The sequence below is a fragment of the Elaeis guineensis genome, chromosome 3, assembly GCF_000442705.2.
Source record: "Elaeis guineensis isolate ETL-2024a chromosome 3, EG11, whole genome shotgun sequence".
NCBI lineage: Eukaryota > Viridiplantae > Streptophyta > Magnoliopsida > Arecales > Arecaceae > Elaeis > Elaeis guineensis.
The window spans coordinates 1,155,678-1,177,954 of record NC_025995.2 but is presented as its reverse complement, the minus strand read 5'-3'; the positions used below and the strand labels follow the sequence as shown (position 1 = coordinate 1,177,954).

Genomic DNA, 22,277 nt, shown 5'->3' with positions numbered 1-22,277 from the left:
CATACACAATATAACAGCATTCACTGTTGATGCAAACAGAATAAAAACCAAGAACAGAAGAAAACAAAAAAATTCTCATGAAGAGAGGTCAAATACCATGTGCGATCTGCTTTTCTTAAACCAACCAAACAATTGACATCCAGTATGTAATCTGAAAAAGAAAAAAAAAAAAAAAATACACTGAAGCTTCCCCAATCGTACCAAGGGAAGAAAGAATTAGGAGGTAGCCCTCTAGCCTCTCAAACTGTCGGACACAACAATTTTGTGTAAATGCACATACAAATAAAATATTGGTTTTACGAGCTGCTTCAAGAATTATTACATCTAAGTGTGCTATGTGTCATACCTACTGAACCTCCAGCACATTCCTCCATGCTAATTTGCTTCAGTTCTGTTAATGTGATCATCCCCCGCGAAAACCAAGGTTACTTTGTCAAGATACACGTGAGTTGGTATTGCTACAAAAATCTTGTACAGTTAAATGCATCTGTTCAGGTACCAGAATATACAAGCAACTCTACCTTGATGCCCTACCATGGTTAGAAGTACACTAATGGCATAACCTAGGGATCTGAGTTGTTGGGTTGAATTCTCCTGTAAAAAAGAACATATGCAGCTGATGACCTTACATTGTCCTCGGATACAGGAAGAACATGGCGGTCATCAAAATCATACCACATCTCCTCTCCTTCATGCTGGAAAGAAAACTTGGGTGTCAGCATAGTCAGAGAAAAAAAAAATTTCTGCATTTTCACATTCATATCGAATGGAAAATCTAACAAATTCATTTTAAGGATGAAATTATGAATGTTCGATACAATTCAGATGACACAAGCATTATAGAAATGAATATTTTGCCGAAGGCACTTAACCAATTGGAATTTGCAAAAAAGAAATCTCAAGCAAGTTAAAATGCTACTTACATAAACATATGCAGTGTAGTGACCACCTCCCATGTTCCCATAGTGATTGCTGACAGCATACAATGCATAATGATCGGATGGCTGTGGAGACCTATTAGCAATATATGGCGACAAGTCCAAATCATGTACAGGGAAGTCTACGAATGTTTCCAGCTTGTTTTTTGTAAACCGTGTATAAGAAAATCTTTTTAGATGAATAACAAGAATTTCCGGTAGCCTCCAGAGGTCTAGCTTCTTACTAGCTTGCTGATGCTTCTTGCAGCTTGGGCAGTACCTGCAACAGAAAGGTTAACAACTTTTATTGCTAAAAGAATGAAGAGGAATCCAATCAACCACTATAAAATAAAAGAGCATTTTAACATTAGAATTACATTTAATATGCCAGTAATCTATCAGAAATTGCTTTTCTTTAAGTCAGGAAAGGCCAAGGGTAACTGCTGAATCGACAAGCTATTACAACAATCACTTTACTAATCTGTTCTGGACGATTTTAAGAGGCCATACTTCCAAATAACTTAGGGAAAAACATATTAGAGGCTTCCATGAAAACAATGTAACTGTATAATGAAAATGATAAAACAACCAGGGTTGTTCGACTTCAAGTTTAGCAATCATCACCATCTGTCCTAGGAAAATACGATCACTTAAAGTAACAGGTGGTCAGCAGATAGAGACAGGTATGCTATATAATAGGATATTAATGCATACCAGTTTTACTGGACAGCTTATGCAAACATGCTGGCTCCAAGATTAACAACTCTTCCTAGGGTTTCATTGATGAGAACTTGCATATAAGCATAAAACAGTAACCAACCTTAGTTTCATATTAGTTCATCCTTCTATTGGATTGGAGCAGTGTTGTCAGGCTTATCAATATAAATACTTGTCTGACCCTTCTAGATTCTTCAAGGCGAACACTTAAACTGTTATAGGAAAACATTAAATATGCAAATCTTAAGACAGTTAAAGAACACAGATAAATAGCACAGGATGTTCACAAAACACTAAAGAGAGATAACCTTGACATAGTGTCCATACAGATTTATATACCGGGACATGATGGTTGCATGGAAGATGTTTGACTTATTTATGAATTCATATTTTTCTTGAATATTACTGTTATATAGCAACATAATATTAGTGCTTAACTTAATTTTTATGCACATATAAACTCAGAAAAAGAAATTGGTTATTTGTGCAGACAACACTTCGGAAGATCCAAGACACTCTCTCAGGATCTATAACAGATGCAAACAACACACCATATCTCATCTATCTTCAAGAATCCTTTACTCATAAACCATAACAACATAATTAAATTATCATTATTACCCCTCTCTTAATTGTCATTTTCCTCAAAGGTCTACTTTTGCTGTATAGGATTGTTTCTGAAACTAAAATTCTGAAGTAAAAGATACTCAAAGTATACTAACCACATGTCATCCGGTCCTAGTGGTTCCTCCTTCAAAAATGCTTCAAGGCATGCATATAGAGAAACAGATTCTTGAGGTCTTTCCGCAAAGAGTTCAGACTTGTGTATCTCAGGTAAGAAATTGAGAAGGGAAATATTATACCGTCCCATTGCTTTGTCTTGCCAACAGACAAGCACATGCAATTGCTTCTGCAACCCTGTTAGTAAAATTGATTCACTCATTTCTATCTTGGAATTCATCACTTGGCACTTTTCATCTGTGAGGTAAAACTGAAATTCATCCATGAAATCTTTTTCCTCTGCAGTGTCAGCTGTGGCTTCAAAATCTGCCATGTGGGAGCCCATGTCCATCTCGGTAACTTCACTAGAGGAACTACTTTTGCCATCATCTTGATCAACATCTAAGACAGCAACTTTTGATTCCAGAAAAGGTTGGAGCAACTTCAAGTACAGGTCGCGAATTGTTGACCCACTGATAATGCTTGATGTGCTTGCTATAAGAGGGACACCAAATGTTTTCCAACGTGGACTTGTTATACTATGAAGGTACTGCCTGGACATACATAGTCTGATCAGAAAAAATCAATTAACAAATATATATGTATGATGCACCTAGCAAAGGAATCAAATTCAGACAACACTCAGAAGTCAGAAAATATGATACCACATGTTCATATAGCAGAGAATTAAATTAAGACAAAAAAATGATATCATGAATCTGCTAGCAGAGAACAAAAAAAATCTTAAGATAAAGCTACTTACCGAAGCATAATCTGGATATAATCAGAAAAATATGTACTATATTCTATACTAGAGATGTCAATGGCACCCAATGACATGATAATCTGACCTGATCGCTTGAAAATTTTGGTGTTTGATCCCAATACTAGACTAGATAAGTTTAGTAAATCAGATGGGAATACGACCAAGTCCAGACAATAACCCAATAACTAATCCAATAATGACTTGCATAGATCTATATGTAAAAACACATTTTGACAAAAATTTGATTTGTGAGCATGCTCTTTAGATTCACATACTACATTGGGGGGAGCTAAAAGCTATATCTAAAATTACATGAGAACCATCACATTCAATAAATTACATATTGATATCTATACAGAAGATCATGATCGTTAGTCTACTTAATCAAGGAAAAGAATAACAATATGAACCATAGTTATCAGAAGTTCAAGACCAAACTGGACATTGACCCAGCCCAGAGGCCAGATCCCCACTTTGCCAGTCCAACCACGAGGTCAAACAGTCAGACAAGGAGATAATAAAAATTTAAAATATTTATATTATATACTATGATAAGTAATTAAGTATTTTTTATGAGGATCGTAGTACAACTTCGGGGATGGATCTTGTTGGTTAAAAGAACAAGCCTACCTATCACAAGTCAGCAATTCAATCCATCTTTCCATCCTGATTTACCCAGTTATTTTCGTAGGAATTCTTTAATCGAAACGGATCACAAGGGTTTCACCCAGTTCACTGAAAGTCACCAGGTTGAGTGTAACCTGATAGGTTTCAGCAGGTTGAACCCAGGATGTTGAACCAAATCATGACCAGGTCACCAGGTTTCCAGTCCAGTTGGCTGGTCTGGTCTGGCTCTGATAGCTACGATATGAACATTCCAGTAATGGAACTGATAGGTCCACTGCAGTAATGATGTTCTATGATGACAGCAACATTCAACTTAAAGATCGAAGATATTGGTGGACACTATTAGAACATATAATAATCTTAAGAAAATATTAATATACTGTGGAGCTATTTAAGATCAGATTACTCTACAAATATGACAAGAAACAAAAACAAAAGAATTCCAGCTAAAAATATGACCTATCAGTTAAGTGATATGATTATATCATGAAAAGACCAGTTGGTCCTATCTAACAACAAAGTTTGACTTATGAAAGCTACTGTCATTAATTCCTTTTTTTTTTTTTTCAGAGGAAGAGGGGGGATGGAGCTGGTATCAAAATACCTAGAAGTAAAAGAAAACATCGAGTTGGTATCAAGCAAAGAATAGTTCAAACAGATAAACCTGAAATTCCTGCTAAAGCTGCTATCAAAATACCTAGAAGTAAAAGAAAACATCGAGTTGGTATCAAGCAAAGAATAGTTCAAATGGATAAACCTGAAATTCCTACCATTATGTTTGTTTATTCATTTCTCTTTTCCCTTCTTTTTTTTTTTTTCCTTTTTTTTTTTGTGTGTGTGTTTGGGGCCAGGAGAAAAACTGCAATGAAAGAATCTCATTGCAATGTGCATAAAATTCATTCAGGTCACCTGTCTCTGTCAACAGAAATGTAAGATCTTCCCAAATGAGAATCCAGGAGAGCACATACATCTTTATCAACAGTATTTGGAAAGGGTAAACTTAGCTAAGCAGAATGAAACAAAGGCTTGAAGCCTAAGCTCCTAAGATTTACCCTATGTGAAATTTTGCATGATCTTCTTAAAAATACATGTATAAATTTTGTGCTTAGACTTGGATACTGTACCGTGCTTCCCGGAGATAGATTCTAGCATGGCATACTTTACTAAGTTATGCACTTCAATGTGATTAAAGTTTTAAATCAAAATTTGGCCTGATTTTACCTGATGTTGATGTACATTAGAATTCTTATAATGCTCTAAGCAGATACTTGGATACTGTTGGGTGTAAACCCCCCCCCCCCCAGCCGAAGTTCGTGTCCGGAGTGACCCCTCGGAGATTCTACAGGCAAGCTTCGTCCGGACTCCTACGGGAGCCGGACTCCGTCTCCGACTTTCCGGAGTGACCCCTCGGGGATTCTACAGCCAAGCTTCGTCCGGACTCCTACGGGAGCCGGACTCCGTCTCCGACTTCAACTGCAAACAAGCTCCATCCGGACTTCTACAAGAGCCGTATTTCGTCTCCAACTTCGACTGCAGACCGGACTCCTACGGGAGCCGGACTCCGTCCCCAACTTCGGCTGCAGGCAAACTTCATCCGGACTCCTACGGGAGCCGGACTTCGCCCCCAACTTTGATCGAAAGAAGACTCCGTCCGGACTCCTACGGGAGCCGGACTTCGTCCTCGACTTCGAACGCTGGTAAGTTCCGTCCAGACTCCTACAAGAGCCGGACTCCGTCTCCAACCCCGACTGCAGACAAATTCCGTCCGGACTCCTACGGGAGCCGTACTTCGTCCCCAACTTCGACTGCAGGAAGACCTCGTCCGAGCTCCTACAGGAGCCGGACTTCGCCTCCGACTCCAGCTACAGACTCCAACCGAACTTCAGCCGACAAGTCTGGACCCCCTGGCAGGCCGTAGTAACGGCCACGACTCTGCTCCACTCCCTGCGGCAGATCCTACGCGGCTCCATTACTCCCTGGCAGGCTGCAGTAACGGCCACGATTCTGCTCCACTCCCTGCGGCGGATCCTGTGCGGTTCCACCACTCCCTGACGAGTCACGACAACGGACGCCGCTCCATGCCCCGCAACTGATTCCACATGGCGAGCCATGGTGACAGCCACGACTCCACCCAATTACTCTTCATGATAAATTCCTCCTGGCCCCGTACGGCCCACGACGAGGCGATCATAAACAGTCGCTATCAACCCGCTGCTCGCCCCCGTCTATAAAAGGGAATCTCAGATACGTTATTCTCTAAGCTCTATTTTCTATCCCAAAACTCTGCTAAAATTTTCGTTCGAGCGCTCCATTCTTGTTGAGGCAGAGAACTGACTTGAGCGTCGGAGGGTCTTGCCGGAGCAACCCCACCTCCGATTTAGACTTCTTTTGCAAGTCCCGGCGGCGACCGCGACTCCCACGACTCCAGCTTCTCCGGCGCAGGCGGATTTTTGCACCAACAGGATTGACGCTAGAGGAAGGCGACTGTGTCTTCGTGGTACCCTTGTTCTTAAAGGAACGCTCAACGGGATCGCCCCCGGGCATCTTTTCCGGCGTCCTCTCCTCCTTCCTCCACTGGATCCTCGCCCGATGCCTTCTCGCGAAGCATCCGCACGGCGACCCACGGCCTCCGCGGCCAGATCTCAGGCTCCGGCCTCGCCTCCAGTTTCCCAGGCCCCGCATCCTCCGGCAATGGTGGCCGGCATGGAGCGGTCAGACAATCGGCCTCCGACGGATTTCGCCAACACCATCTCGGGAGGATCCCGACAGGAAGCAACCAACGTACTAGCCGTACCCCCCAAGCGACAAAAGATTGAGGAGCCCATAACCTTTACTGAAGAAGATGCTCAGGGAGTCCAATTCCCTCATAACGACGCGGTTGTAGTTTCCTTGAATATAGCAAATTACGACGTCCGCCGCATTCTCGTCGACAATGAAAGTTCGGCCGACATTTTGTTCTACGACGCCTTCTCAAGAATGTCCATCTTTGACGGTCATTTGAAGCCAATTAGCTCCCCTCTAGTAGGGTTTATCGGCGACGCTGTTCCGGTGGAGGGAATGATAACTTTGACTGTGGCCGCGGGTCGATATCCAAGGCAATCTCAGACTCTGGTGAATTTCCTGATGGTGAAGGCGTCGTTAGCCTACAATGCAATCCTCGGCCGACCTGGCCTCAATGCTCTCCGAGCCGTCGTGTCAACCTACCATTTGAAGTTGAAATTTCCTACCAACCAGGGGATCGAAGAGGTCAGAGGAGACCAAGCCCTGGCCAGACACTGCTACAACATAACCTTGCAAAGAAGCGACCAATCCGACCCCTGTCCAGTTGATGGGCTGGATACTCGCGACGACCTCACTGAAGAGAGGGGCGGCCCAATTGAAGATCTGGTACCGATCCCTTTGAACGATGGGAATGCGGAGCATGTGGCGATGATCGGCTCCAACCTGGGGGAAGAGGTGCGGATGCGTCTCATCGATTTTCTACGAAAGAATGCGGACGTCTTCGCTTGGGTTCCGTCGGATATGCCGGGGATCGACACAGAAGTCATGGAACACCGCCTGGCCATCGATCCCAAGCATCGACCGACGAAAGAAAAAATTCGAGGTCATGCACCAGAGAGGCAGAAGGCGATAGCCGAGGAAGTGGACAAACTCCTTAAGGCCGGATTCATTAGGGAAGTCTATTATCCTGATTGGATTTTCAATGTTGTCCTAGTCAAAAAGGCAAACAGCAAGTGGAGAATGTGCATAGACTTCAAAAAGCTGAATAAAGCCTGCCCAAAGGACAGCTACCCCTGCCCAGAATTGATCAACTGGTGGACGCGACCTCGGGCCATGAGCTCCTCACCTTTATAGATGCATTCTCCGGCTATAATCAAATCAGGATGACGCCGGAAGACGAAGAAAAGACCGCTTTCATTACTAACCGTAGCCTTTACTGTTACAGGGTCATGCCTTTCGGCCTCAAAAATGCAGGCGCAACCTACCAGCGGTTGGTGAACAAAATCTTCAAAAAAGAGCAGATCGGCTGCAACATGGAGGTCTACGTGGACGACATGCTCGTAAAAAGCAAATCTTCCATGGACCACGTCGCCGATCTTGAGGAGACCTTCGACGCCCTCCGAAAATATAAAATAAAGCTGAACCCGAGTAAATGTGCTTTCGGAGTGACCTCAGGAAAGCTCCTAGGCTTCATGGTATTGGGGCGCGGAATTGAAGCCAATCTGGAGAAAATTCGTGCCATCCAGGAGATGGCAGCCCCAAAGTCGATAAAAGAGGTTCAGCGCCTTACAGGGAGGGTAGCAGCCCTGAATCGCTTTGTCGCGAGGTCGGCCGAACTGTGCTTACCCTTCTTCCAAACCCTCAAGCAGCCGAAGAACTTCTGTTGGACCCCTGAGTGCCAACAGGCATTCGAAGAACTAAGGAGCTACCTCGGCTCACCTCCACTGCTGGTGAAGCCAGAGCCTGGAGAGGAACTGTTTTTATACCTGGCGATCTCTCCCATGGCTCTAGCGGCAGTCCTTGTCAAAGAAGAAGCAAAAGTCCAACGGCCGATCTACTATGTCAGTCGCGCGTTGAGAGACGCCGAGACCAGGTATACTAAATTGGAAAAACTGACTTACGCCCTGTTGATTGCAGCCTGGAGGCTCCGACCCTACTTTCAAGGGCACACCGTAACGCTGTTCACCGACCAACCGATCAAGGCGATTCTACACCGGATGGATGCCTCCGGGAGGATGGCAAAATGGACAATCGAGCTCACAGAATTCGACATCAACTATCGACCCAGGCCAGCAGTGAAGGCCCAGATATTGACGGATTTCATAATGGAGTGTACTATCCCAGAGGAGGCCGAACTTGAACAAGGCGAAACTGACGACCTGGAATCCCGACCGAACTCCCCCAAAGGAGAAGCGGATCCCTCTGATTGCTTTTGGGTCCTCTACGTGGACGGGTCTTCCAACACGACAGGCGCAGGTGTGAGCCTGATCTTGATCAGTCCGGAGGAAATCGTCGTGGAGTACGCTCTGCGCTTCGAGTTTCCTGCAACAAACAACAGAGCAGAATATGAAGCTCTGATCGCAGGACTGAGGATCGCCAAAGAGCTGGGAATAGATCGGCTCCAGGTCCACAGCGACTTTCAACTAGTAGTGGGACAAGTCAACGAAAATTACGAAGCGCGGGAGGACAGCATGGCTAAATATCTTGAAAAGGTAAAGGAGCTCGTCCCCGCCTTCAGCAGCTTCAACATCAGGCAGATTCCGAGGTTGGAAATACCAGGGCCGACCTTCTCTCCAAGCTGGCAACGCTGGCTCCGGTCGAATTACCCAAGGGTGTTCTCTTTGAAGTGCTCAAGTACCCGAGTACGGAAGAATCGCGGCCCGTGTTGAAAATTGACCACGAGCCCAGCTAGATCGACCCACTGATAACATATCTCAGAGACGGGGCTCCCCCCAGGATGCGAAAGAAGCTCGGAAGCTCCGAAATCAAGCCTCCCGATACATCCTTTATGAGGGCAAGTTGTACAAGAGATCATACTCTTTGCCCCTTTTAAAATGTCTCCGACCTTCGGAGGCTGATTACGCCTTGTGGGAGGTGCATGAAGGAATCTGCGGAAGCCATCTGAGGGCTAGATCTTTATCCCACAAGTTGCTCCGTCAAGGATATTACTGGCCGACGATGCATCATGACTCGATTGAATACGTCAGAAAGTGCGATCGATGCCAGAGATATGCCAACATCCAGAGACAACCCGCCACTGAGCTTACACCCTTGAGTGCCCCATGGCCTTTTGCGCGATGGGGGATGGACATCCTTGGACCCTTCCCCGTGGCGTCGGGGCAAAGGAAGTTCCTCCTGGTAGCGATTGACTACTTCACCAAGTGGGTTAAAGCCAAACCCCTGGCAAAAATCACAGAAGCTAAAGTGCAAGATTTCATTTGGAAGTCAATCATATGCAGGTTCGATCTGCCAAGGACCTTAATCACTGATAATGGGCGGCAATTCGCGGGAGCAAGATTCGCCGAATTCTGTGAAGATCTAAACATCTCCCACAACTTCACATCAGTAACCCATCCTCAGACGAACGGCGAAGCTGAAGTGACCAACAAAACCCTGCTGCAGGGGATCAAGACAAGGCTTGAAAAGGCGAAGGGAACTTGGGCAGACGAACTTTATCATGTGCTGTGGGCGTATTGAACTACCCAAAGACTGCCCACGGGGCAGATCCCCTTTGCTTTAGCCTTCGGAACGGAGGCCGTCATCCCAATTGAGCTTAAACTCCCGTCGGCACGAGTCGTGGCATTCAACGAACATCAAAATTCGCAAGGTCTTAAAGCCAACCTCGACTTGCTGGAAGAAAGGCGGGAGGTAGCTCAAGTTCGAATGGCAGCCTACAGACAGAAAGTCGCCCACTATTACAACTCTCGGGTCAAGAATAAAGCCTTTAGAGCAGGAGATCTAGTGCTTCGACGAGCCGCTGTCTCGCAACCTCAGGATCGAGGGAAGCTCGTCCCAAACTGGGAAGGCCCGTATGAGGTCAAAGAAGTAGTCCAGTCCGGAACTTATTACCTCAAGGAGCTCGGAGGAGCAGACCTCCCACGACCATGGAGCTCGAAAAACTTACGAATGTATTACCGATAACTTTATTTTAAATAAAAATTGCATATCTACATGTCTCCCCTCTTGGCACTAGCTTATATCGACAGGGCAGTCAAAACAAACTGTGTCGAAAGCAGGAGGAGAACTTCGTCTCGACAAAGTCGAAGGCCCGATTCTCTTTAGACCGGATGGGAGGAGAGGCCCTGCAACGCCCATATGCGCCCCCACGGCCCTGTTAGGGACAGGAGGAGAACCTCATCCTAACTTAAGCAAAGTCGAAGGCCCGGTTCTCTTTAGACCGGATGGAGGGAGAGGCCCTGCAACGCCCATATGTGCCCCCACAGCCCTGTTAGGACAGGAGGAGAACCTCGCCCTAACTTGAGCAAAGTCGAAAGTCCGATTCTCTTTAGACCGGATGGGGGGAGAGGCCCTGCAACGCCCATATACGCCCCCACAGCCCTATTAGGGATAGGAGGAGAACCTCGCCCTAACTTGAGCAAAGTCGAAGGCTCGATTCTCTTTAGACCGAATGGAGGGAGAGGCCCTGCAACGCCCATATGCGCCCCCACAGTCCTGTTAGGGACAGGAGGAGAACCTCGTCCTAACTTGAGCAAAGTCGAAGGCCTAGTTCTCTTTAGACCGGATAGGGGGAAGGGCCCAGCAACGCCCATATGTGCCCCTACAGCCGCATTAAAGACAAGAGGCGAACCTTGTCCTAACCAGAGCTGAAACCTGTTACGACAGAAATAGGAAAAGAACCTCGCCCCAACATCAATTAAGGTCTGGTCATTCAAGACCAGATGAGAAAAAGGGGGACCTTCCCCAGCGGCCCCTTCGCAATAAAATTTCGTCCGGACTCCTACGGGAGCCAGACTTCGCCCTCGACTTTGATCGAAGGAAGACTCCGTCCGGACTCCTACGGGAGCCGGACTTCATCCCCGACTTCGACCGCTGGTAAGCTCCGCCCGGACTCCTACGGGAGCCAAATTTCGCCTCTGACTTCAATTGCAGGTAGACTCCGTCCGAACTCCCACGGGAGCCGGACTTCGCCCCGACTTCACCTACGGGAGCCGAACTCCCGCAGCCCCACCAAGAGCAGAGGGAAAAATCCCACTCGAAAAAGAAAAAGGGGAGAGGAGTTAAAAGGGAAAGCGATGGACTACATCAGCGACGAATGAAAAACAAACAGCGTCAAAGATGCAGAGAACCCCGTCTCAGCAAGGGTTGGGGTTCTTATCAAGAACCCCAGCTTTCAAGGAAGCTTTCAACGCAAGCCCGAGATGAGACGATTTCCTCAGGGTGACGGAAGCTCAGACCTCCGAGCTCGAGCCCTGATGGGGGGCGCCAAACCCGAGCAGCCCCAAACGAATCTGCAGCCACGGACGAAAAAGACGAGTCGATACGATGGCAATCGGGTACCTCCGAACGACGCAAAGACCGAAAAGAAGCTCGGCAAGCGACAATTCAACACATGAGTAAAAGAGGTAGCAGAAAATTTCTTCTCATATTATTCGTCAAATATACATCATAGAGCCATTGAGGTTGAGGGAGAAGGACAACTGAAAGGCGAGCCGACGTGACAACTACCGGTAACCTACGGACGACGTCAAAAAAAAAAAAAAGAAAAAAAAAGAAAAGGAGAAAAAGAAGAAAAGAAGAGAAATAGAGAGAAGAGAATACAACAACAACAATGGTAAAGGAAAGAAGTTCGGCAGACAACGATTCGACGCAAAGTGTGAACGAAGTAACAAAATCTCATTCTCATTTTTCGATTAACAAGATGTACGTTACAAGACCCGGAGGGCCAGAAAAAGAAAACATTATTACAAGACTCGAAAGGGATACACCGGAGGCCACTTCGAGCTGTAGACTTCTCTTCCCGGTTCTGTCCTTCCCAGCAGCATTTTCCAGTACGTGTGACAAGCCTCTCGGCTCTCGCCCCCCGCCTCGTTCCGCTCTATCTCCGAAATCCTAACCCTAGGGGGAAAAGGATGGGATAGAATTCAGGGGGCAGTAAAGGCAACGGCAGCGGCGACGATGACCTGTTTCAAGAAGAACCGAAATTACCCCGGAGGCAGCGATGGCGCCGGAGGCATGTGCCACCACCGTGTGCTCCACGACAACCGCCGTCCTAGGTGTTCCGGTAAGGTCGGCATGCGCTACTTCCACCGTCCCCGCAACAAGTTCTACTGCCCCACCATCGGTGCCGACCGCTTCTGGTCCCTCGGCCCCGACGACATCAAGGATCCCGTCACGACTTGTGACGACAGCTCTGCCCTCTTGACCGGTGTCGCCCTGTTCAGCTACTCCAAAATTCTCAGGCGGAGCGCCTTCACCGGTTGTCCCCGTTATTAAACCCCTGTTGTTGAAGGAATTCTCCCTCGAGCCCCCTTTAAGGCGACGGGAACCCTCAGCAACAGTTTGACAACCGGAGAACTCGCAGACCGCTGTTCTCCTCCTCGCACTCTTCCTAGTCTATGGCATTCTCTTGAGGCTGGTCTCCGGGGCGGAGGCCCCAACGGGAGAAACCCTCGGAGAGACTCAGGGGACTGAAGACGGCGGAGAGCCGGCGGAGATGGCAAAGACCGGCGCGAAGGACGCTTGGAGTTGGAAAGGGCACCGATGGAGTGGCTGAGTGGCTAAGCTCTCAGGCGGAAGAAAGGCGTCGACCCTCAGGCGAAGTGAAGCCCCTGGAAGAAAGGCGGGGGCTTAAATAAGCAACGGAGCCTGGCGCAGTTATGGTGGCAGGTGTCCCTAGGCCAACCAGTGCCCACCACGTGTCCCACTCACCGCGGCATAGGGTTGACCGTTCGCGGACTTTCATGGTGCGACGCTTAGGATCACATCTTGGTGGGAGTTCCGAAAAGACTCTTCGAGTCGCCCTAATCGGAAAAAAGCTCCAGCATGCGCGCATTAAATGCCAAGATTTCCGAGGGCGGTCGTGTGCAGAATTCAAGGAAACGACTTCGGCTGTAAAAATTTTCTGTACTTCCTCCGATCGAAACTCGAACTCGGAAGTGGGGGACTGATGTTGGGTGTAAAACCCCCCCAGCCGAAGTTCGTGTCCGGAGTGATCCCTCGGGGATTCTACAGGCAAGCTTCATCCGGACTCCTACGGGAGCCGGACTCCGTCTCCGACTTTCCGGAGTGACCCCTCGGAAATTCTACAGGCAAGCTTCATCCGGACTCCTACGGGAGCCGGACTCCGTCTCCGACTTCAACTGCAGACAAGCTCCATCCGGACTCCTATGGAGCCGTATTTGTCTCCAACTTCGACTGCAGACCGGACTCCTACGGGAGCCGGACTCCGTCCCCAACTTCGCTGCAGGCAAACTTCGTCCGGACTCCTACGGGAGCCGGACTTCGCCCCCAACTTTGATCGAAAGAAGACTCCGTCCGGACTCCTACGGGAGCCGGACTTCATCCTCGACTTCGAACGCTGGTAAGTTCCGTCCGGACTCCGTCTCCAACTCCGACTGCAGACAAACTCCATCCGAACTCCTATGGGAGCCATACTTCGTCCCCAACTTCGACTGCAGGAAGACCTCGTCCGAGCTCCTACGGGAGCCGGACTTCGCCTCCGACTCCAGCTACAGACTCCAACCGAACTTCAGCCGACAAGTCTGGACCCCCTGGCAGCCGTAGTAACGGCCACGACTCTGCTCCACTCCCTGCGGCAGATCCTACGCGGCTCCATTACTCTCTGGCAGGCTGCAGTAACGGCCACGATTCTGCTCCACTCCCTGCGGCGGATCCTGTGCGGTTCCACCACTCCCTGACGAGTCACGATAACGGACGCCGCTCCACGCCCCGCAACTGATTCCACGTGGCGAGCCATGGTGACAGCCACGACTCCACCCCATTACTCTTCATGATAAATTCCTCCTGGCCCCGTACGGCCCACGACGAGGCGATCATAAACAGTCGCTATCAACCCGCTGCTCCCCCCGTCTATAAAAGGGAATCCCAGATACGTTATTCTCTAAGCTCTATTTTCTATCCCAAAACTCTGCTAAAATTTTCGTTCGAGCGCTCCATTCTTGTTGAGGCAGAGAACTGACTTGAGCGTCGGAGGGTCTTGCCGGAGCAACCCCACCTCCGATTTAGACTTCTTTTGCAGGTCCCGACGGCGACCGCGACTCCCACGACTCCAGCTTCTCCGGCGCAGGCGGATTTTTGCACCAACAGATACCAAAATGTGTATTAAAATCCAGAGTCCACGTACTACAACGTCAGACAAAACTAATAAAGAGAAACATCTATTTTGTCTTCTACTTTCAGTGGTTAATAGGAGGTCATGGCTAATTTCCACATAAAAAATGCAAGAAGAGACAAATTTTCATAAGTTATCCTTAATGGCATAAGGCAATTGCTTAAAATAAAAAAGAGATGGTTTTATAGAACCAGAAGAAAAGGTGCAAAAAAAAAAATGAAAAAGATTGAAGGGCAAGGAAGATGGAAAGATCCAGACTCACCCCCGGAGTCAGATCAAAAACATAAGAAAAAGTGCAGAAAAAATTACAAAAAAGATAGAAGGGAAAGGAAGATGGAAAGATCCAGACTCACTCCAGGGCATTCTCATTCTGTGATTGGACCTCATGCCTCAGATAAAAGAGATCGAGCACAAAGAGATATGGTAACTGGACCTGGCTATAGAGGGCCTCACATCCAAACTTTGTATCACCTGAAGGATAACTCAAATGAAAAGAAGGGTGCATCCATTCATAAATACTATGTCATCCTCGTAATAGAGGAGACACCAATATTTACAAATGACCTAAAAGTGGTTTGTGATCAAAATGTCTCTCCACTTGAAAACTAATTATGTTCAGCATTACCTCCTGCTCAAGTAATTTGTTTACCAAGTAAAAAAAAAGTCAATACTTTATGCCCAAATAACTTGTGGTGATTCAAAATAAAATAAATCAATTAAAAATCACATGAATTCATCTAAACACTCAAACAGTAAAACTAAGGATGAATAAGAAAAATGGTTCGATCAACTAAGACAACTGATGCAACTAAAGTCCTTGATCATCACTAGATGCTCTCAGTCCCCAAGCCTCCAATCTACAAGCTTGAACTCTGGCAGCCACATCAACCATATATGCATATGCATTATCTAGCACTAAGCCAAATTCCAGTTCGAGAAAAATCTGTTCACATGAGCAGACGCTGCAACATCTATGCTTCATACACTGAGATTGCATTATCACTAGAATAAGTTTACCTAACAGTTTGAGGTTACAAGTAGGGGGGAAATGGCAAGATAATTTCAAAGTAATGAATTGGCAAAATATAACCAGTAATAAAATTAAATAAATAAATGTAATACTTAATAAGCTTACTCTTTCAAGGACTGGTGTGTAAACACCACCAAGGGAAAGTTTTCACAATCTTTGACTAGCCTATATGCTGCAAGCCGATCTCCATCTCTAATCAATGACAGTGAATCCAAAGGATCCTCAAGGTAACGAATAATGCGGTTAGAGTATACCTGCAGAAGGCTCTTCTTGTAAATTAATTATTCAGAAAAAAAAAAAAGACAACACACACATAGGCAGTCACTATGGCTGCATGCAGCAGAACCTGTTAAGCATCACAAAATGTACCTCAGCAACCAATAGGCTCTCATCATCCCTCAATGAACAGGCAATACTTAAAGCATGAATAAGATCCTTGCTTTTTCCATACTTGGGCACATTCACAGTATATGAAGATGGCACTGAACTACCGTCAGTGCTAAAGACTGTAACAGTCATTGTCCGCATTTTTGTTGATGGAAGGGGGAGAGATAAATGCATAAATGGGTCAAAGGTAACAGACACCTTGTTGCAGACAGGACATACTAATCTTGACCTGTATTGACCCTGTCATTAACTCAAATAATTCAAAAAAAAAAAAAAAATCAGATGGGCATGGAAAAAAAATAAATGTTGAAGACCGAACACAGTTCAAAATAATCCTAGAACAGGAGGCATAAAATGCAAGGCCATTCAACATGAAGGCTCTTAAAAATGTATCCAGAAAATACTTTAACTCACTCACTCTGCGAAAGATTGCCACAAGAAAAGATTAAAGTAATGACTAGAAGACTTTAGGAGCAAAAAGGTAATATCTATTTGACATCTGAATGAAAAGGCATGATACATGCAGGTTATAAGAACATGGAAACAAAACACACTCACTTGGCAAATATCCACTATAACAGAGTCATTTCGAGCCAAATGATTTTCCCAGTACTCATCTGCTACTTCTTCATCTGGACGGCCACATGCATCCTTAGCTTCTTTGTATGGCTTGCATTTGACACGATTCAGATCTTCATGAAGCCCATCTAACAGAAAAGCAAGAAGTTCCTACAAGCAACCAAAAATCAACTAGCCCATCTCCTAATTTTGGTTTCGACATTTAAAGTAAAAATTGTTATTTATAGCATAAACTTAACATTATTCTGAGAAAAGGAAAATTCACTTACTTGAGAATCATGTTGGCTGAACCCACTAAACTGGGGAGCAAAACAAGCAAGCTTTCCTTTAAAAACATGTGGGCTCACTGATGTTTTTTCTGGAGCCCATAGCTTCCTTAAAAGTCCTCCAAATGCTAAAGCAATCTCACCCTGTCAAGAAACATCATACTTCGAACTCTGGAAATACAGCTTTTCTAACCATAAATATGAAACTTCTAACAACATTGAGACCAATACTTTACGAAGAAAAGAAAAGAAACTATCATGCAATCACAAGATTACACAGTTGCATAAGATGAAGCTACCAGAAAGTGTCAACCTACATTCATTCCCAGTGGGTTGTGATGATTTATTTCTCTAGTGTAATCTCCAATAAAATATTCAACGAGCTTTGGTGTGTGAGCCAAGCACTGGACTGCACTGTTCATAAAGCATGTATTTCCAAGATTCTCCAGTCCTGTTAACCCTAGAGAACCAACTCCTGTACATTTTCCACTAAAACAAAAATCAGAGTCCTTATGTTCTAAGCTGCCATTGCTCACAGGTGAAGAACTACAAGAGGACCTTGTTGTCCTAGATTGCTGCGGCGCCAAGTCACCTTTCTTGCCTTCATTTTTAAAGGTCCTAAATTCTGCCAAGTCATACACTTGAATCTCCAGAAAAATCTGCGAAGATAGAAGCATTAAAAGAATTTAAGTTAAAACAAGTGACCAATATGAAACACACGATCTCATAGTTGACCAACTGGAGAGAAACAATCAACCAAAATAAGTTTCACATGTACCTTTTTTTCTTTTTTTACTATAATTCTTATTTAAAAACTACATAATACAGGATTAAGTGGCCAGCTGTTGTCTGGAAAGTACACATGTGCCACTTCTGAGAACTGGCAAGAATGTCCCAGAAGACCAAATGAAATGAGACAGGTCTAGTCTACTAGGGCCCCGAGCTAATGCTTTCAGAAGCAGTGAGAAAGGCTAGGCTAAAGCATGAGAACCATCCTAAAGTAGCCATTCTGGTACCTAGAACATATCAAAGAATCCTAATTAATCTGCATACACCAGGTTCTTTTGTAACTTCTCAAAATCTTTAAGATAATTTCACACATTTCTGAATATTTGTATGTGAGTGTGGATCCTCCATGGCCAATGCCATTTGGTCTCCTCTATGGCTGTGTGTTGATTGGCCTGCATGGTGAGGAAGATGCAGTTCAGGCAGAGTATCCTGCTTGACCTGCCTGGAGTCCTGCATGTGCCAACTGCCATGCGACCACAAAGGAAGTCCAACAGCTTAAGCCACAAAGCATCCAGACTGTGTATAGACACATGCATATTGGCTGACATAGACAGCTACATTGCACACATCGACATCGATGTGCATACACATAAAACTCCTCCGCATGCTTGAAATGAAAGGGTTAAGTAAAAGAAGACTTCTATAGTTCAGATGTGCTAAAAAAACTCCCACATATGTTGCTAGTGCAGCACTGTACATTAAAGTTTAGATAAAATTCCAAATAAAAGGGCTTATCCTTGAGGAACAGACAATTCACGCAAAATCAACACTAAAGATCCATTAAATTTAAATGTCATAGATTCTTTTTCATTCATAAAGAGCACTGATTCTTCTCCAGTTGACCTTAACATTTGATTTTATTTATGGAAAAGATACTCAAAAAGGAGGCAATAGTTATATACTTCCAAATGAGAAATGGAAAAGACAACGCAAAGTCATAGTTGGCATACCAAATAGAAAAATCCTCATTATTTTAAACATATGGTATCTCAAATCTAAAGAACCTACAAGTAAAGATTAGCAGCATCAAACTTGAATATCACTCAAAAATCTACATTCCTAATGCTTAAGTAATCATCCAGCAAATGATACTAAATTGCAAGATAAGAATATGCAACACCAAAATAGATCTACATAAACCTAGCATGCACCAGTTCTCTTGTTTGTTTCAAACCAGCTGCAGGTTAAAATCCTATAGTTCTAAAAGAATGATCCCATAAGCCAATAAAGTTTCCTTGTAATTTCTGGAACAAATGTTACTACCAGTTAGATCTGAAAAACCATGAATAAATTAAGAAGACCCCAGTTATGACTTGCATAGAAGTTCCAAAAAAAAAAAAAAACTAGTAGATCAAGACAGCATACAGATGAAAATAGATCTCTAATACTCTCCATTAATTCAAACATAAGTAGCTTGCATCTTCAGTGTTCTTCAATATGTTAAAGACGCAAGGGTGTAAGAGAGAAAATAGAGAAATTTTGTACTATTTCTAATATTATTTTAATCTGGTAAATGTCTAGGTACATGGACAAGTATAAGGAATATCCAACCAGAGAACAGCACCCGTACATATCTATTTTCACCAATTTTAAAAAGAAAATAATTTCATCTCCTATATAATCAGCCATCCACCATTACAGCCAACAATCCTGCATGCCTCCCCATTAAGGATGTTAGACCCTTGGTACAAGATATGAGCATGTCCACCAAGGGATCTTATATTCATGGAGACTTTTCTGCAACAAAATAACCACTTCGGAATCAATCATGAAACAAGCTCTCAAGATGACCCTCGATGTAATGATGCCCATTCAAATCACATACTTTGTACTTGTTCCATAAGTGCACACCACTCATCATATAAAGAACTCAACAATTGCTGAAATTTAGTACATTAGGCATCATCAGTCAGACGCATTAGCAGTACAGCTGATTCTTCTTGAATAAGATCTTAGAGTTATGGTACTATTGAATTGAAACAAACAAGTTGACTGACACATAAATCGAGTAAAATGTTTCCTTTGCATGAAAGTGGCATCTAAAATTCTCCAAATATACAGGCTCAAGAGCAAAATGCCGAAGAAAAATAATAATACATGTATTCCTTATTTGAAATTCAAGTTGTAAAAGTTTTTCCTATGAGAACATTTTTTTGATGAAAACCGCCAACTGGAAGTACAAAAAAGACAAGTGCATGCAGATAATCGTCTTTGAGTTCATATTGAGGACATATCATAGAATAAGTCATACCTCATTATCTGCCTGACATTGACCATCTTGAGACATTCTATTCCATTCGTTCATAATTATAAGATTTGTTTGCCCAGAGAAGTCCCAGACACAGACCTAGTTCCAATAAAAAAGATGCAAAAAGACAAGTAAACAACTTTGTTATGCTAAAAAAATTTCAGGGAATAATAAAAACACGTAGTTCGTATGGCAACATACCATTTCGGAATCAACAGTGAAGATCTTGCATGCTTTTTTGTAATTTTCATTTGCATTGTCCTGAGAGAGCATATATATTTCAGTGAGCTAGAGCAAAGAAAAGTTTTTTTTTATTTTTTTATGGGACGGTCACTGCTAACAAGTGGATATAGTTTGTGACTCCTATCTCAATGTATCCCATTACGCAAATTTATTAATTTTAGTTGTAGCAACCACCTAAGAAGCATTGAACAAAATTAGACAGTACATCTGCTGCTGCTGCTGCTGCATTACAGTGTTGCAAACAGCAACAATAATAATGGGCAATTAAAGTTTCAGGACCTTTCCAACAGAAGAGGAAGTAAATAATGGATGCATAAGGCATAATTACACATTAACTTCGAAAGGTACAAGTGGTTTGTATGGCATGGTACATTCCATCCTCAGGTCATTAAACTAAAACTTTCCACCGCATACAAATTCCGTTTTTATATTGTGATCATATCAATTGGGCAGTCCAGGATCGGCATGGTTAAGTAAGAAACGATCAATAAGGGTGGGGGACACAGACCTTTTTGGTGATCTTTACAGTCATTATACATGTGTCCCGAATAACAGAGATCCTAAGCTTCAAAGGATAAACATCAACTGGGGCATCTTCTTCGAAGGACCAGTTCCCATCACTCCCTTTTCTCAGACCAGCACCACCATTGCGCCTAGAGATGGAAATTTTCAGAAAGGAGGAAATAGAAGCAACAACAATAAAAATAAAAAAATAAGGGGAAGGGAGGGGTGGGAGGGTTGGAAAAGAGAGTTAAGGTATAAGCAATTCGAGCAGCTACCCCAAAAGAGAGTTTAGAGAAGCTCGAGGAGGCACCAAAACTCGAGCAATTACAAGTAACGTGCATTGCCATTTAGACAAGCAGCAGCAGTTAAAAGATTAGAGAAACCCAAGACAAGCATTGGGCGTTGTCTTACCGCCTGAGCGCTCGGCGCCACATATCGGCGGGAAGGAGAGCGTAGCTGCTCCCGGCGGAGCAGCAGCCCTGCTCCGCATCGTCATGCTGCTGCTGCCGCTGGCGCTGGTCGTCGGAGATGGTGCAGCTGCAGGTGGTGGTGGAGCGCTGGAGGGTGAAGACGAGATCGGAGTTGAAGATGGTGTTGATGATCTTCATGGGGCCGCCGTAGGAGGAGGGGGCGGGGGATGCCGTGTACGGGATCCCGCCTCCCGGCTCCCGCTCCCGCTCCTGCCCCTGCGCCTCCCTCCACCATCTGATCGATTCGATCCAACATGGAGAGATGAGATCCAGCATTCGATTCCATTATCGATCCAAATGCTGATTGTGGTTATTCGCCGGAGGGTTGGGACTACTCACCGGTAAGGGACGAGGTAGACGCGCTCATCCTGCCGCTGCTCGGTATTTGGGGCCTCCTCGCCGTCCATGGCGGCTCCTCCTGTGATGGAGAAACGAACGCGATGCGGCGCCGGGGAAACCGGGGAAGGTCAGGTTGGAAAGAAGGAAGATGACTTTTTTTTGTTAAAACAACAAAAAAAAAAAAAGGTATTATTATTATATTATCCTGAGAAGATGGAAGAAGATTGGACAAGGGAATCAACTCAGACCCTATTCCTTTTTCCTTCTCTCCTTTGTTTAAAGAAAGACAAAGAGGTTGGTTCTCTGAATCCGAGGGAACCGAGAGAGACCGAAGGGTTGTCAAGCTCCGGATCAAACGGCTTTTCCAGACTGTCTGGATGGCAAAAAAAGATGGTATTTTTCTTTTCTTTAAATTTTTTTTTTTTTTTTTAAATGAGTCGGATTGAGTTGGGATACGAGTCAATCTCCCAACTCAATCCGACCCATTTAGATTCATTTAAAAAATTTATAAAATTAGATTGGATTCTAAAATTGGATCAATTCTATATTTCAAATCAGATTTAAATTTACTGTATTAGAATCCGATCAGATCTAAATTCAGTATTGAATTCAATATATAAATTATAAAACAAATATAGTGAAATTAGAATTTCAAATGCTATTATAGCATTCTTATTTTTTATATAGTTTTATTCAATTTGACCGTGAGATTTTGAAAAATTATTTATAAATTAATAGTCAAGATAAAGTAATACTTTTTTTTTTGTCATAAACTTTGCATATGTTAGTTTATCATACGAACCAAATCCGATTAAAATTTGGATCCGAGTCGAATTCAAATTTTTTAGATTGAGATCGGATT

General features: G+C 44.4%; 1 protein-coding gene across 5 annotated transcripts; it reads right to left on the bottom strand.

Annotated features, from left to right (window-relative positions):
* Nucleotides 1-83: 83 nt before the first annotated feature.
* Nucleotides 84-21,728, bottom strand: LOC105042433 (ubiquitin carboxyl-terminal hydrolase 8). 5 transcript variants are annotated; one of them, XR_012139523.1, is made up of 14 exons: nucleotides 21,416-21,719; nucleotides 21,018-21,311; nucleotides 20,611-20,755; nucleotides 20,061-20,120; nucleotides 19,863-19,958; nucleotides 17,140-17,481; nucleotides 16,826-16,966; nucleotides 16,536-16,706; nucleotides 15,960-16,217; nucleotides 15,696-15,844; nucleotides 2,357-2,923; nucleotides 924-1,197; nucleotides 347-695; nucleotides 84-244 (listed from the first exon to the last, which is right to left on the bottom strand). XR_012139523.1 is itself a non-coding variant. In XM_029263746.2 (13 exons), exons 1-13 carry the CDS (start codon nucleotides 21,481-21,483, stop codon nucleotides 564-566), a joined length of 2,697 nt encoding a protein of 898 aa, XP_029119579.1. In that variant the 5' UTR covers nucleotides 21,484-21,719; the 3' UTR covers nucleotides 84-563. The 5 variants fall into 5 exon arrangements, 4 of the variants coding, with proteins under 4 accessions (XP_029119579.1, XP_010917945.1, XP_073109588.1 ...); XM_029263746.2 differs by having other exon boundaries at nucleotides 84-695; XM_010919643.4 differs by having other exon boundaries at nucleotides 84-695; nucleotides 2,357-2,908; nucleotides 21,416-21,716.
* Between the last annotated feature and the right edge of the window lie 549 nt (nucleotides 21,729-22,277).

Coding starts and splice junctions, on each gene's coding strand:
- LOC105042433 (XM_029263746.2), bottom strand. CDS start 21,483: ATGGACGGCGAGGAGGCCCCAAATACCGAGCAGCGGCAGGATGAGCGC. Junction 16,967..17,139: donor ACAACCCACTGGGAATGAAT/GTAGGTTGACAC, acceptor GTTTCTTGACAG/GGTGAGATTGCTTTAGCATT. Junction 2,924..15,695: donor ACACACCAGTCCTTGAAAGA/GTAAGCTTATTA, acceptor TTTTCTGATCAG/ACTATGTATGTCCAGGCAGT.